The sequence below is a fragment of the Maylandia zebra genome, linkage group LG3 (genome assembly GCF_041146795.1).
Source record: "Maylandia zebra isolate NMK-2024a linkage group LG3, Mzebra_GT3a, whole genome shotgun sequence".
In the NCBI taxonomy this organism is placed as follows: Eukaryota; Metazoa; Chordata; class Actinopteri; order Cichliformes; family Cichlidae; genus Maylandia; species Maylandia zebra.
In genome coordinates this window covers 21884298-21900558 of record NC_135169.1, presented here as the reverse complement: position 1 = coordinate 21900558, position 16261 = coordinate 21884298, and the positions used below count along the sequence as shown (strand labels likewise).

Below are 16261 nucleotides of genomic sequence, written 5' to 3'. Positions count from 1 at the left end.
AATGTTGTTGTGCAGCACGCAGGACAGACAGCGCACAATGTGCTTTGAAGTAGCAGCCAAGAAAGGTGTAATTTAAGTCTACGAGCAGTGAACATCCGTGTGCATACCTGTGTGGATCAGCGCACTTGTATTCAAATGGTTTCCACATGTAATGGTCTGCAAGAGGATGTAGCGAGCCATAGCCCCGTCCCCCAGGGCATGAAGCAGGCATGGAGGAGATCCAGGCCCCAGACATCCAGAGGCCCCAGAGTGCGAGAGCCCAAGGAGGACCAGCGGAGGGGCATCCGTGCCACCCTCATGGGAAGGGCTGAGGATCCCCAGATGAGGCGTCACCCAGTAGCCACCGAGCAGAAGCTAGAGGGGGCTGCACCGGCATGCCCGCCAGCTCTGCTGGCAGCCAGCTGTGCCAGAGTGAACCGAGCCGCAGGCCCAGAGGCCGGAGGCCCGAGGGCCCCCCGCACCCCGGAGGAGGCCTGACCGAGCAACAGGCGCCAGGCCCTGCCAAGTAGCCACCAGGAGTGAGCTGGTACATACCTGAGCGCCCAGCCCCGGACATCAAGAACCACCAATGCACCGACCCTTGCCTGTGGGATCCTTGCCACAGTTGACAGCCTGCACGAGAGTGGGCCCAAGCCTCCAGTATCCACCTCTCTGCTGACTCAGAATAATGAACTTACTGTGCAAAGAAATATTGTCACATTTGTGATTCACACTTCTTCTCACTTAAATATTGTGAAAGTTAAATAAGTATCAGGTATGATCAGGTATAAACTGTACAGTGTGTCCACATATCAGGTATTCTGTATTATACATTGTACATATATTAGTTTGGTTTCCAGTCCAAAGTTGGTGGATGACACTGATTCTACTGAAAAAAAAAACGTTTTATTTATTTGTCATTGGCTATGATAGCTATTTTATGTTTTATCAGTTTCTACTAATACGATAATATGATAATATATTTAAGTATAATTTCACTACAGTTAACTAGCTTGTAATACTACTGACACAAGTGCAGTTTATGGAGGTTGTAACCTGAAGCTTTGGATACATCTCTCTTCACTTCATATTAAGTAAAAACAGTCTGAATTATGGATGAACTCCAGTCTGTGTTTTCTCAACTATTCAGAAACCGTTTTAAAACCTCAGATTTGGTTTTTATTCTGTGTGAAAAACATAATCTTGAATTGTAACAGAAAAGGGAAGGTGAAGGGGGAAAAAAAAACAAGATAAAAACAGTGGATTTTTTTCTTGTCAACTTGCATATTAAACTAAAACCAAAGAGTGTTTGTTGTCAGCGTATAAGGTGTGTTTAATTCTCACTTGTATTTATGCGTGTAATTAATTTTAAACCTTTGTCAGTTTAAATATTCTACAGCCGAATTTAAAAACAGCTGTTTCTTTTAAATAAATAAAAAAGGACCATTTGTCCGTTACTGTGTTGCACTGTTTATGTAAAAACAACTGAAATAAAACTGTTTATATCTGGATAAACTCAACATTGTGTACAGAGAATTAAAGGAAACAAATAAATAAACAGACGGCAAGATGTTTTTTTAAATGTCTTAGTAAACATTTATACAACAAGTTTATTTATAGGATAGGGTGTGTTATGCTGCAGGTATGAAACATTACATTATAAATTGTCTATACGGTATATAAGGAGAAAAGGCGACAAGCACAAAGACTCGTTCCGACTTTCATTCTGTCAGTTTCTCCTCTCATCACATACAATTGAAACCACTTATTTACATACACTAAAAACGCAAACACATTTTAATCTTTACTATCAAACATCAAATCCGAGAATATAATTTTTGTATTTGTGAAATGTCAGAATAAAGAGAGGGAAAATTGTTATTTATTTATTTTTGTAATACTTTCATCAAAGTCAGAAGTATACATACACTTCCTTAGTATTTGATAGAATTGCCCTGAAACGGTTTCACTTGGGCCAAAAATTTCAGGTATCCTTCAACAAGCTTTCTACAATAGTTTGCTAGAATCTTGGCCCACTCCTCTTGACAGAAGTGATGTAAGTGGGTCAGGTTTGTAGGCCTTCTTGCTTGCATTTGCCTTTTCGATGCTGTCTACAAATTTTCTATGGGATTTAGATTCAATTTAGTTCAATTCAATTTTATTTATATAGCGCCAAATCACAACAACAGTCGCCTCAAGGTGCTTTATATTGTACAGTAGATCATACAATAATAGATACAGAGAAAACCCCAACAATCATATGACCCCCTATGAGCAAACACTTTGGCAACAGTGTGAAGGAAAAACTTCCTTTAATACATCTTGCTCATGACCTGTGTAGTATGTTAACACTATTAGAAGTAAAAATAACTTGATCTCCAATTTTGAAAACACAACTTTCTTTGTTTTCTTTCTTTTTTTTATTTTTTATAAAGCTCTGACTTGTATTATTAGTATGAGTCTGTGGTCTGGAAGAAAGTCCTGTCTGCAAAATACAGCATATAATGACCAATGTTGAGCAATTAATTATATAGTTACTTCTTCAAAAAAGTAACTCAGTTTGGCAAACAACAAAGTTTTTTGCAGCTATTTATTTTTTTAATGCAGCCAAGGTGTTTTTTTAAATAAACATTTCAAACTGTTTGCAGAACAATCAGCTGTTCTGCATCAAATTTGATGCCACACAAATTATTTGTGCCACTCCAAAAAATAATTTCTGTCCACTATGAGATAAAGGAGAACAATAGCCTGATACCTGCAGGAGATGTATCACTCCTGTAACACCTGTAACATTCAGCAGTTGCCTCATTGTTCTGACACACCAACGAAACTATTGACTACACTACACACTGACTACACAAGATTTGCGCTAAACGTCTCAAATCTCTCACATCTCAAAACACCGCCGTCACTCCTAAAACTTCCCCCATTTCGACATGGTACTTTTTTCCACCAATAGGAAAGGGTGAGTTTTTTGGTTTTGTTTTTGCTCACAGGCTTTCGAGCGTTTTCCTTATAAAACGCTGTTTTTACCGTTTCTTCCCGCAGTAAAAAATAAACAACGATAGTATTCAGGAAGAAAACCAAACATTGCAGATATTTTTATCATAACTCTGGTTTTACGTGGCCTATGAACACAATTTAAAAACTGGTATCGTTTTTAAATTGTGGTATAAAGTCGACACCTTTTTCCCTCAATTGTTCCATCTGTCCTGCTCACATCTCCAATGGTTGTACACGTTGTCATTAACATGCTTCACTCCACATCAGCCACGCCGCTTTGCTAGCTAAAACACCGGTGTCGGCACATAAGGACGCTGTCATAGCCTGTCAGCGACGTTGATTAGCTGCGTATATACAAATGTGAATCGCATCAATGGTTGGACTATGGGATAAGGTGGCATCATGCTAATCCCATACAGAAGCAGCCAGTCACTTACTGACTAACACTGCAAAACAGAATTGTTAAAGTATTAATTTTAATTTCAATTCAGGTTAGATTTTTTTTGTACGCAAAGCAGATTTTCTGTGTGCAGAGACCGTGCCAGCAGTGCGCAATTGCGCACGTGTGCAGCTTAGAGGGAACATTGGTTCCTGTCCATATGAGCCGAATACAGCAGTAAACAGCAGGCTGTGTAAAAACTGAAGATGTCAATTGATTAAAATATTTAATAGTTAACTTTAGAGGGTTAGTGTACAACTCAAAGCAATAACACAAAGGTATCTGGTTTAAGTCCCAGTTGAACTCGTGAAACCCTCTTATTTAAGTTGGATGTTTAAAGGCGCTCATTAATTAAATAATAACTCCCCTCAAATGCATTAAGCCTGAAGTAACTAGTCTATTTTGAAAATGTAAGAAGTAGAAAGTACAGATATTTGTTTAAAAATGTAAGGGGTAAAAGTAAAAAGAAAAGAAACTACTTAAGTAAAATACAGATACCTGAAAATTGTACTTAAGTACAATAATGAAGTATTTGTACTTTGTTACTTCACACCTCTGCAAATAACTATGCCAATACATATAAGCATTTATATAACAGGAACACATTAAAGCATAGTGAAGCAAATTATATAGGAGGTGATCCTCGTATCCAGAGCTTTTAGTGAAATCTCAGAAATATGTCCAAAAATATCAACAAAAAACAGGTGTGGAAGAGGAGATAACCTCAGAGAGTAGATGGCCAAAATTAATTTTTACTTTTTAGATTTTGGTCTTTAACAATGAAGAGTGGGTTTGGTCCTGCTGCTTTTGGACTCTTTGTGTTTGGAGGTTGGATCAAAGTTCTCATACCCAACAGATAACTGAAAATAAAACACCAACAATAAACCTGAGATGCACAACAGATTTTAAATAACCTCATGTAACATCACAGTTTTATGTACTTTGAAGTTTAAAACTAAGAAACACAGTTTTTTCCCCCCAGAGTAATAAACAAACAAAAACAGATGTAACAATATAAAAATCATAAGAAGTTTCAGAGCAGCATACATGTACTGCAGTGTCAGGAAACAGGTCTAAATGTGCTTTCACACTTTTAGACACCCTGAAATGTTGATGTTGTGGAATAACCTCAGAAGGGACAGTAAAATATGTTGTATGGTTTTCTACCTAAATAATTATGTAACAGGTTTCTGTCTGGTATAACAATTGTTCGCTTTGTTTTCACTTCCCTATGCTGGTGAAGATGGTGTTATTAAAGAAACTTTCATTTAAGAAACTTTAATAACAGGTAACATCACCTCTTTTCACTACATTTCACTGAGAAAGTCCCCTCTGACACCATGAATCAACAGCACTCACTAAAACCTGCAACAACAGACAGAAAACAAGTGACACAAACTCACCTCTATGTTTGTGTCATTTTCTCTGGTGTTCAGTCCAAAGTTCCTCCTTGTCTTACTAATGTAGAAGAGCATGAGGAAAACAGCCATCAGCAAAACACCATCCAAGGACGCACGCACAACTAGAAGCCAGGAGGAGTCAGGACAATGTGTAGAGACTCCTGCAGTCACACTTTCACTCTGTGTTGCTGTTGTTGTTTGTGGTGCGGAAGTAGGTGGGTTTGAAGCCGTGAACAGCAAACACAAAGCATATGGTTATTGAATCAACAATGATGAAGGCAAATGCAGCCTAATTTAAATCATGTTAGCATACAGGTTAATACAAACATTTAGGAAGCACTACATGCAGCATTTTGTGCATAGTGAAATACATAGACCACATAGTCAAGTTCAGTTGCAGTCTTGTTAAATCAGCTAATGGATAAGGTAATGCTGTTAAACATTAAACTGGGAACAGCAACAAAAACATGGGCATTAGTTTGTTTCTTTGTCAAACCCTCTGATGTTAGAAAGGTATAATGATCTCTCACTCAGTGTATCAGCTGATCTCAGGCAGTAGCAAGAATCTCACCTCAAAATCACCAAAAGTTTCATGATTTTATTTATTGTTGTTCTGATTGTGTTTACTTTACTTTCCAAGCAGTGATCTACTTTTATTAGTAGTAGTATTTTAAGGCACATGGAATATGCAAAAAGTTTGTACTATTTTGAACAGAAACTTACCATCACTGACAAGAACATATTCACTCTCGTATGAATCTGGAGACAGAGGGTTTCCATAACCACACCTGTACAATCCTGTGTCTGACTTGGTCAGCTGTGTGATGGTCGCATACAGTGGATACATGGATCCTGGTCTGTGTTCAATGCTGTATCTTCCACTCACAGATTTGTTGTTAGTTGTGTCAATGAGGATCTCCCCTTCATTCTTACACTCATTCTTACAAAATAACGTCCTCTGTCCATACGCATTAATGGAACATACTAATGTGATGTTTTCTCCCTTCATTTCTGTGTGATAAAAGCCACTGTTTTTATCCAGATCTGTGAAATAGAAGAACATTCATTACTATGAACTTATAGGGCAGAGTTAGAGGTCTTAGAAGTACACAGGGGAGAGTGTGAATGTTTTTTCATTTGTCTTATTTTTTGAAGCATTTTTCAGAACTCGGAAATCTCAGAAATATGTCCAAAAATATCAACAAAAAACAGGTGTGGAAGAGGAGATAACCTCAGAGAGTAGATGGCCAAAATTAATTTTTACTTTTTAGATTTTGGTCTTTAACAATGAAGAGTGGGTTTGGTCCTGCTGCTTTTGGACTCTTTGTGTTTGGAGGTTGGATCAAAGTTCTCATACCCAACAGATAACTGAAAATAAAACACCAACAATAAACCTGAGATGCACAACAGATTTTAAATAACCTCATGTAACATCACAGTTTTATGCACTTTGAAGTTTAAAACTAAGAAAACAGAGTTTCAAACTCAGAGCTACAAGATGAGCCTGGTATCCACACATAAATCAAAAAAAGTGACTAACTTCTTTTTATTTTATTTTAATTTTTTTTCGCCTGTCCCATTTGGTTCTTTTGCTATCAGAAGTATTGTCTAAAGGCAAAGAAAGATGCCCAATGAATTTACTTTCCCAAATGGACCATCACGGCATTGCTGTAAAGGTCCATTTGATTGACCTTTGTTTTTATTGTTTATTTTATTTTATTTTATTTTCACTTGCTACACACGGGACAGACATGACTGGGGGAAAGAAAAGGGAGAAAGAAAGAGAGGTAGGGAAAGAAAAACACACACACATATATATATATACACACACACACACACACACATATATATATATATATATATATACGCCTCCGATGCTTGCTACCCACGCGATGCAAATGGCAGGTCTGTCCAGCACTAGAAACGGCTGCAGGACAAGAAGCCCGCTGTCTACACAAGATCATTCCTTACCTCATACCCCCCCGTTGCATGTCACATCGTTTTACATGGTGTAGATGTGAATATTCATGTGCCTTTTTGTGCTGAGGTGGGTTTTTTTTGCTATCCTCAAACTGGTATCCAAGTTAGGGGCCCAGTTTGAGTAGAGCTCTTTTTCTCTCCTCTTGTCCCTGATGTGAGCACTTTCACTGTTTTCTTTTTGGCACGGCCACATCTGCAGCTTGTCCCCCTCCCTCTCTTGGACACAAGCATTTCACTGCATGTTGTACTTGTATGACTGTGTATGTGATGAATAAAAAATTGAACGTGAACTTGAACTTTTTCGTTTAAGTCACCTTTAGTAAAAACTCACCATTTGAAACTCTGACCTCAAAGTCATAGTATGCGTCTGGAGCAGATCTTCCCAAACCACACCTGTACATTCCTGAGTCAGACGTGATCATGTGTGTGAAGGTCAAAAACACAATTCCTCTTCCTGAAGCTCCATCTTTATATTCAATGCTGTATCTCCCACTCTGAGCTGTGCTTCCATCTGTTTTGATGAGGATATCTTCTGCTCGCTCACATTTTTCTTTACAGAAGAACTTTGTGCTTCCGGACAAAGTTAAGTTGCAGTTAAGTGTGCCATTTGCTCCTTCAGCTGCAGACCAAATATTGTGTTTTGCCTTGACGAGCACAGCTGTGTCTGTCAGATGAAAACAGATGAAAATTTTTTAAAATTAGAAAGCAGCATTAAAGACAAAATCAGATCAACAGTTCTCACCTGACAAGAAGCAGAAGAAGAGAAAATGAAAGATTTTCATTCTGACTTTGATCCTGATGCAGAAAAGTTGTTAAACTTCAGAAGAACAGCGTCTGACTCTTCACTGTGTCTGTGTCTATCATCAGAAAACAGAAGTTACTTAGTGAGTTGTTTCCTTTTTAGCACTTCCTTCAAGTTTTTTAAAGATACATTCATCACATTCTAATGAGGAGAAGGAGTTTCAGAACAAATTTGACCTTTAAATCCTGATGCCAGCTCAGGCAATGTCTGAGAGGAACACATGATTGCCTGAGCTTAAGAGATAGAAAAAAAATGGAAATGACATTTCCAGTGTGTCATTTCCTCTCACACTCTCAACTACACTCCTGTCTACTGTGCTATCTAAAACACACAAAAAAAAACACCACATGTCAAAGCTGACTCATTTCTTAGGAATTAGAATTGAGTAATATTAATTAATTAATTATTAATATATTTATTTATATATTTATTTATAAATCAACATAATTTTTTTGCTGTTGCATTTTGAGATTATTTCATATTAAATATTGAAAATAAATGGCAAAGTTGGCCAAATAGCATTAAGTCTAAAATGGATTTAAAGGATTGCTTGAACATGAACCTGTTTGTAATGTCTAAAGAGGAAAACACATATCCATGTCTGTCAGTGAGGGCTGCAGTCTAAACAGAGATACCCAGAAATATTTTATTCCTCTACCTGATTGCCAATAATAATGGATTGGATTTATATAGCGCTTTTCAAGACACCCAAAGCGCTTTACAATACCACTATTCATTCACTCTCACATTCACACACTGGTGGAGGCAGCTACAGTTGTAGCCACAGCTGCCCTGGGGCAGACTGACAGAAGCGAGGCTGCCATATCGCGCCATCGGCCCCTCTGGCCAACACCAGTAGGCAAGTAGGGTAAAGTGTCTTGCCCAAGGACACAACGACCAGGACAGAGAGCCCAGGGATCGAACCAGCGACCTTCCGGTTACAGATACGCTTCCCAACCCCCTGAGCCACGGTCGCCCCAAATAGTAAAATATTTAAAATATAAAAATAAAAATATCCACATCATCCCATGCAGGCGTTTTGCAAACAATGACCTCTGACCAGCAATAGAACACATATCATTGAAGGTAAAAATAAATAGTTGTTGTCTCCTTCACTTTGGCTTGAGAGATGTTTTGGACTTCTTCAGAGGCCTGGTATTGAACTCATCATTTGAATTAAGTGTGTTAACCCAGGGTGGTATCTAAAACCTGCAGGAAACTGGCACTTGAGGCCTGGAGATGCCTATCACTGCTCTAGTTACAGGAACAGGATTTCCTTTTTACGTGTTTCTGTTAAGGTTAAAATGAGTTTGATCTAACGTGAAGAAAAAATAACTCCCCTCAAGTGTGTTAAAGCAAAAGTCTGTTTTGATAAGGTAAAAAGTAGAAATTACAGATATTTGTTTAAAAATGTAGGGGGTAAAAGTAAAAAATAGTCAGAAAAAATACTCAAGTAAAGTACATACGTGAACTGAAATTTGTACTGAAGTACAGTAACAAAGTATCTGTATTTCTACCTCTGTAAACATCCATGCACACAGTATCGAGACCACTGCACATGCTGAGGAAATACAGAAGAAAAATCTTACAAGAAATATATTTTTTATTTTAGTGCATTCATGTGTGTGTGTCACATATCTCTGAAAATGTTTAGAGCACTTGTGCAAATATGTGATGTCTTGATGAATCGAGCAGATATTTGAAGTTTACACAGCTACATTCTCACATGAAAATATTTTAAAAGTTTATTTTGTGACCCAGAAAGAGTAATTTTTCAAACTCTGCCACTCTGTGTTCCTCAGCCACTGCCTCATTTGAGTTTTGGATGAAATGGATTCTGGGATATTGCATTTCGTCATTTCGAGCTGATTGGAGACCAGAACAGCCAATCAGATTTTTTTGCATCCAAGTCTGTGATTGGCTGGTTTGGTCTATTTGGTCAGAGTAGAAGTAGGAACCCGACACTGCAATGGTCCCTTAATCCACAGGGCAAGTAATTTACGTACAATACCCAAGCAAATTAAATGCATATAGTCTAAGGGAAAGGCTGAAACCATGCCAATGCCTAGCTCATGAAGAGGTGATTTGGAGTTATGGTCATCTTCATCTAACATTTCTTCAAACCGAGAATCTGATCTGAGACTTGAATCCATATCTGGAAAGCCTGGTCCACGGCCTTCTCTGCAAGTTCCACAGCATCTAAAGCAAGGCTATTTAAATGCTGCTGAACTCTAGCTTTAATTCTCCTTCTCCTCGTCCGTGATTTGGCAAGAAGGTAATCCATTTCACTAAAATACACAGAAGATTGTGTGCAGAATAGAAGTGTGAGCCATTTTCACACATACGGCAATCCAAAAAATTTATTTAGTCATTAGCACTCATCAGGCAATGTCTATGGGCAACTGACTGCACTCAGACCAAAGGGGGCTGAATAATTACGCACACCCCACTTTGCAGTTATCTATTTGTAAAAAAATGTTTGGAATCATGTGTGATTTTCATTCCACTTCTCACGTGTACACCACTTTGTATTGGTCTTTCACGTGGGATTCCAATAAAATTGATTCATGTTTGTGGCTGTAATGTGACAAAATGTGGAAAAGTTCAAGGGGGCCGAATACTTTTGCAAGCCACTGTATGTGGAAACATTGTTTGTAAAAACACACTTTAGCCAGAGTGGAGATTTTCCATCAATCTACACTGTAAAATGTATAAATCAGCAAGTGATAAATTATCACTGTTGCTGGTATTTTCTCAAAGAGTTGTATGTGATAGAAATTGCTGTTTGTAGTCCTGTACATCTGCATGTTGCTTCCCAATTAAAATCTATAATTGTGGAGATTCATATTCATGTGATACTTTGTTAAGAAATAGAGAGATATTTTTTAATGCGTATCTGCTCATTAGATTGTTTTATGCATAAAAGAAGGCCAGCTTTGAGACAAGGTCACAGGCTGACAGGAAACTGCAGGTTTTTGCAGAAGTATGAGCAACAGACAGAGTGAAACTAAGTTCAGACAGGTTGCCCTGGCAACAGACCTTAGGAAGGGGAAGTTATTGCAAGCTGCACAGGAAGTTTTAGTTCACAGGCATATTAATAACTCAGACACAGAAAAGAGGAGCTGAATAGTGATGGGTCAGTCGCGAACGAAATGGCTCTTAGAGCCGGATCTTTGAAGTGAACGATGCGAGCCGGCTCCTTATTGGGAGCCGTGGTTTTTTTTTTCCTTTCTCCTGCCCTCCTTTTCACTTTTTTCACTTCATGCTGCAAGTCACCCTGGTGTTTGCGCTGAGCAGAGACGGCAAACAGAGCCTTGCATTTGCGCCCCTCCCCCCTCTCCTCAGCGCTGAGCTGAGGGGGCGGGGGCGGTAGTTACACTCGCAACAGCAGTAGCACACAACAAGAGCAGGAGGGAGAGGGAAAGAAAGAGAGCCGGGAGCAACAAGAGACAACAAGAAAATGAGTGATACCAAGAAAAGAAGCAAAGTCTGGAACCATTTCAATCTTATTGACAAAACAAAGGCAGAGTGTAGAGTCTACAAGAAAAGGATATCATATAGAGCTGGCTCCACAAACAACATGCACAGGCACCTAAGAACTGTCCACCCATCAGTGCAATGGGAAGATAAAACGCAGTCAGTTGAGTGTGAGGACTCTCTTCCAGACACTAAACCAAGGAACAATGTACATTTCAAATTCCTTTAATTTTAAATATGTTTATATTGTCTATCCTGTAAAATAGTCAGATGTCTATTCATATTAATGTACAGAATTCACCTGCTTGCTGCTACTACTGCACATTCACCCAATGTATATACTATATATATATATATAATGTTCCTCCTCTACAGCCCCCCCCCCCAATTTTTGCACATGTCGAGGAGCGTGTCAGGCTACATTTCACTACATTTCAATGTAGCCTGACACGCTCTTTCCCTTAATTAAAGATCTGGGCGTTCCCCCCCCCCCCCCAAATTAGTTTATATTTTATTGTGTTGTGGTTTGCAGTGTTTTGTGTTGTTTCACTTTAAATTTGTTTAAAAGGAAAAAGCTGAAAATTTAAGTAGTTAAAAGTTGAAATGTATGAAATGTAAATAGTTTTTGTATTTTATAAGTTATTTATTACATTTTATGTGGAATGAATAAATAAACGTATATTTACAGTGGCCCCTAGAGACAAAGCATGTACACACTCCAAAAACACAACGGAATAGCTCCAGGATGCTAGGGGCCGTGTTGAGCTTTCGTTACCTAGTGGCTACACAAGCCAGGAAGTACCAACAATCGGATTGGGTGTGTGGTAGTAACAGGTAAATGAATTTATTTATTATTTGAATATATACATATTTAAATATATATGTATATATATATATATATGTATGAGTGTTTGTGTATTAATACAAAAACAATAGACATATGAATTCGATTGTGTAATTTAAGTGATCTACGTAGCTCTGTTTTGGAAGTTCAGTTAACGCTAGAAATGTGTTTTGGAGTTTGTACGTGTTTCGTCTCTAGGGGCCCCTATAAATATTTATATATAAACATAAATAAAGAAAACCACGTTTTTTTACATTACTAATTCCTTTTGTGCATAATTTTGTATTGCTGTTGTTGATAATTAATTAATTAAAGCAAGAAAACAACCTGAAGAGCCGGTTCGAAGCCGAAACAGCTGGCTCTTTTTAGTGAGCCGAGCCAAAAGAGCCGGTTCTCTAAAAAGAGCCGGAAATCCCATCACTAGAACTGAATAGAAGGAGTTTTGTTTGTAATGAAACTGCGTGTGACGTGTGTGACGTCTGAAGTACAGAAATACCACCATATAAGGCACATGTGGAGCTTCAAATGTTAGAGATCCTGCAACTAGTGTTTGGGCTGTGCAGGGGCCTCTCTATTCCAGAAGATGATTGAATAAAAAGAAATATAAAATGTTTTGACCACTATGAGTCGGTTTTCTCTGTTCTATCATGGTGACAAAAGAATCGGGGTTAATAACTTATAACAACAGTTATCAAGTATACCAATTTAACTTTGCTGATGTGCTTGAAGGAAAATTGTTATTTCCATGTATTTCCCTGTTCTTTCTTTAATTTTGAGGAGTTCCATCTAGCTGTTACAGTGCACCTAAAACAAAAAATCTGATTTACATTTGTTGAATGAGCAATTTTGTAAAATAACAGTCTATTTTTGTGTGCACAGCTTACAAAACTGTACTGTAAGGTATGCTCTGATTGCATGCTAAAATGTTGTTGCTTAAAAATAAAATCTGTAATGCATGATAATTAATAACATTAGCAGAAAGACTTATTAAAAAGTAGATACACAATTTCTATAGAATGGAAAACAACTTAGTTAATTTTTGTTCCTATGAATACCAGCATCCTAAACAACTCCAACAACCATGACGAAAAGTGCTTTCCTGCTCCCCTCACCATCAGCTGATTAACACTGAGCTGCTGCTGTCAACACCATCAAACTTATTTAATGTTTAATGTTATGTTATTTTTAAATCTTTACCAAAGCTTAACGACTGTGGATCCTCACACCTGCTGTTAAAAAACTGTTAGAGATTACAGGAGTAATTTCTTTTTTTAAAGCAGCAAGCTTGCATTTTTATTGGTTACCATGTTTATTACCACTTTTATCAGTAAAAACCTTCCTATAAAGTATAGATTTCAATTCAATTCACCTTAATGAGCTGCACTACTTACAGTCATGTGAGCTCTGGTTACTGACAGCAGGTGTGAATGTTTGGAGTCCTAAACTCAGATAGAGATTAGAATAACAAGGGAATGTAAAATGGTTTGATGCACCTGACAGCAGCAGCTCAGAGAGAACTCCAATATGAGGGGAGGAGCAAAACTGTCAGAGTTGTGGCACAAGTGAAGAGAGCACTGTTGGCATTATTGTTAGCACAAAACATTGAAATTTCAATAGATGTCTAATTATGAAATTGGTCATTGACTCCTGCAGCTAAATAAACATTTTATACCGATTACCAGAAGAAAAAAAATAGTAATGCACTTCTTTCACAGATGTCCCATTAACCATCACTTTTCAAAATAATCTGTGCAAGCTATTGAATATGGCCAATAAGTAATACAAATAATATGAAAATGACTTACATATCTTTATGTCAAAGATGGTGTTTGAGATCCCAAAGAATTTAAATGTCAGAAGGAAATAAAAGAAAGTACATGAGAAAGAAAAAGTTGCAAACATTTCCATTTTTTCCAGGATAATTCACAAAATGAACAGTGTAATTATAAGTTTGAAATGCACTGCAAGTGTTTATATGGTAAACTGATCAACTCCAGCAACAAACACTGGCAGTGCAAAAATGTACCTAACTAGCTGACAGACTTTAAAGTCACAGGAAGATATATATAAATGGTGACATATCCCAGAACAAATCTGAACATAAAAATATTTTTAATTGTCTGTCTTCAGCAACTGTGTGCTGTACAAGCAGTATAAAATTTTAACATGTTTCATTTGCAGTTGAATGACACAAAATCACTTAGAGGGGCACATATGACCTGCAGGCTGCACTTTGGACATCCTGCAGTAGACTGCTACATAGACTACTTAACTATGCATAGGGGGATATTCAGTGAAAGACTTAATTTTATTAAATAGTTAATTAAGCCATCAATGGGAGTTAGATTTAATACTAGTGTTTTACACAGCATTCAGCTATAGTAACATGTTCTGCATTTTCCTACATCACCATCTGATCTGAACAGCTGCACTTACTTATTAAATTAATAACTGCCCTGGCCAAACATTTTTCAGTAACCAATAACTAGATGGAACAGCACAGTATCTAAGGCTACGTCCACACGTACATGGGTATTTTTGGAAACGCAGATTTTTCTGTGCGTTTGCACCTTTCGTCCACACATAAATGCATTTTCGGTCACTGAAAACGAAGAATTTTTTGAAACTCATGCCAGGGTGGAGATTTTCGAAAACTCAGTTTTTGCGTTTACTGTGGACGAGGGAAACAGAGGAAACGCAGCATCAAAGGTCTGTGCCTTTTTTGACGTCACACTGTGCGCCAGGTTATTGCTTCGGTGAAATGAATTTCTACAATGGCGGACTTGGACAAAATACCATTACTGTTAATTTTACTCTATGCAGTGTTTCAATGCTTACATATACACACAGTTACTGTTCCTCCACACATAGATTGACAGACCACGTGACTTTCGCGCATTGCATGCTGGGAACTCGCGGCAAAACAATCCAAGTACCGCATCAAACGCAAGCATTTGCAGCACCGCAAAACGTTCATTCTCCGGTTCCAATACCTTCTTGCTTTTTCTTTGTCCCCCAAAAAAGTTATGTACAAAACAAAGGAGAACAATGCCGGTCTGTACAAAGACAGACTTGTTGAAAAGTCAAAGAAAAGATACGAGGAAAAAATCAAAGAGTGAAAGGGTCAGACCCTTACGAGCACACAGAGTGGACAAAAGACGTTAGCGTGCTGCCCAACTTTCACCACGCTCATATTTATAATTATACGGTTCTTGGAGTGAGTGCATACACTCGTGAAGTTTAGTAACTTCAGGTCACTGCAACAAGCCCAGGTACAGTTTACCGACGGATGGGTACAGGACCTTGAAATGCACCGTGTAGAACGAAAGACCATCGTACGAACAAAGGTAAGTTTACCAGTCTCACAAATCGTCGTCATAAATACACATTCGTTAACCGTTTATTAATAGGACCTTTGAGCTCAACGGTAATTAATTAGTAGTGGAAATAATTTCTGGTAGCATCACAGAAATGTAGCAGTGACAATAATATTGTATGCTGTAATCGTACTGGGCAATTAGTGATACAAAAAACCTGTTTTATCCTGTGAATAAAAGTAAAGTTTTTGTCAATGTACCATAATAACAGAAGCAAAACGCAATATTGTGTGAGGACAATTCACTATTTATGCACAATAAACACAGGAGCATAGCGCGACAATTTCTGTTCAGCGCCAGACTTCCTTGTAACCTATATCACCAATTATGTTAAGAAAAATGACGCATTAACTACAACAGCAGACTGACCTTTGTGGGACTGCTTGGAGCAGACTAACCTGTGAGCTGGAGTGTTCTGGGACGTTATATTTTGTCTTTGAATGGCTGCAATCCAGGCCATCCGTCGGCTCTTTGTTACTGGCTTAAACAATTTCTCTTCAACGACGTAATCCACAACTGATCTCTGTACCCGTCGGCTTTCTGTGGCTGTCATGCGACCGGCTATTGCAGTTAATAATACAACAGCTTGATGTCTGGAGTTTTGACCTCCTCCATACCCGCTTCACACCCTGGAGGACGGGGCTGTGGCCCCCCCACACTCCCTAGCAGATCGTTACATGGAGAAACCTTTGGAATACAAGCATGCTGATCCACACAGGTGTACACACGGGTGTTCACTGCTCGTAGACCCAAATTACACCTTTCTTGGCCGCTACTTCGAAGCACATCTGTCCTGCGTGCTGCACAACAACATTGAATATTTAGTATTTACTGCTGTTTACACTTAGCTAGATTAATGCGATGGTGTTGTGTTTAGTATGTTGCTTTGTTTTTTTTGCTTGTTTTCTATTTTTCTCTCAACAGGTGATCCAGGAGATTTTTTTTTCTCCCCCCCCTTTC

General features: G+C 38.2%; 1 protein-coding gene across 1 annotated transcript; it reads right to left on the bottom strand.

Moving 5' to 3' along the window:
• Nucleotides 1-1604: 1604 nt before the first annotated feature.
• On the bottom strand, nucleotides 1605-15758 carry LOC101480094 (polymeric immunoglobulin receptor). The gene is made up of 6 exons (XM_024806437.2): nucleotides 15700-15758; nucleotides 7544-7658; nucleotides 7133-7465; nucleotides 5545-5865; nucleotides 4825-5009; nucleotides 1605-4281 (listed from the first exon to the last, which is right to left on the bottom strand). Exons 2-6 carry the CDS (start codon nucleotides 7581-7583, stop codon nucleotides 4195-4197), a joined length of 966 nt encoding a protein of 321 aa, XP_024662205.2. The 5' UTR covers nucleotides 7584-7658; nucleotides 15700-15758; the 3' UTR covers nucleotides 1605-4194.
• Between the last annotated feature and the right edge of the window lie 503 nt (nucleotides 15759-16261).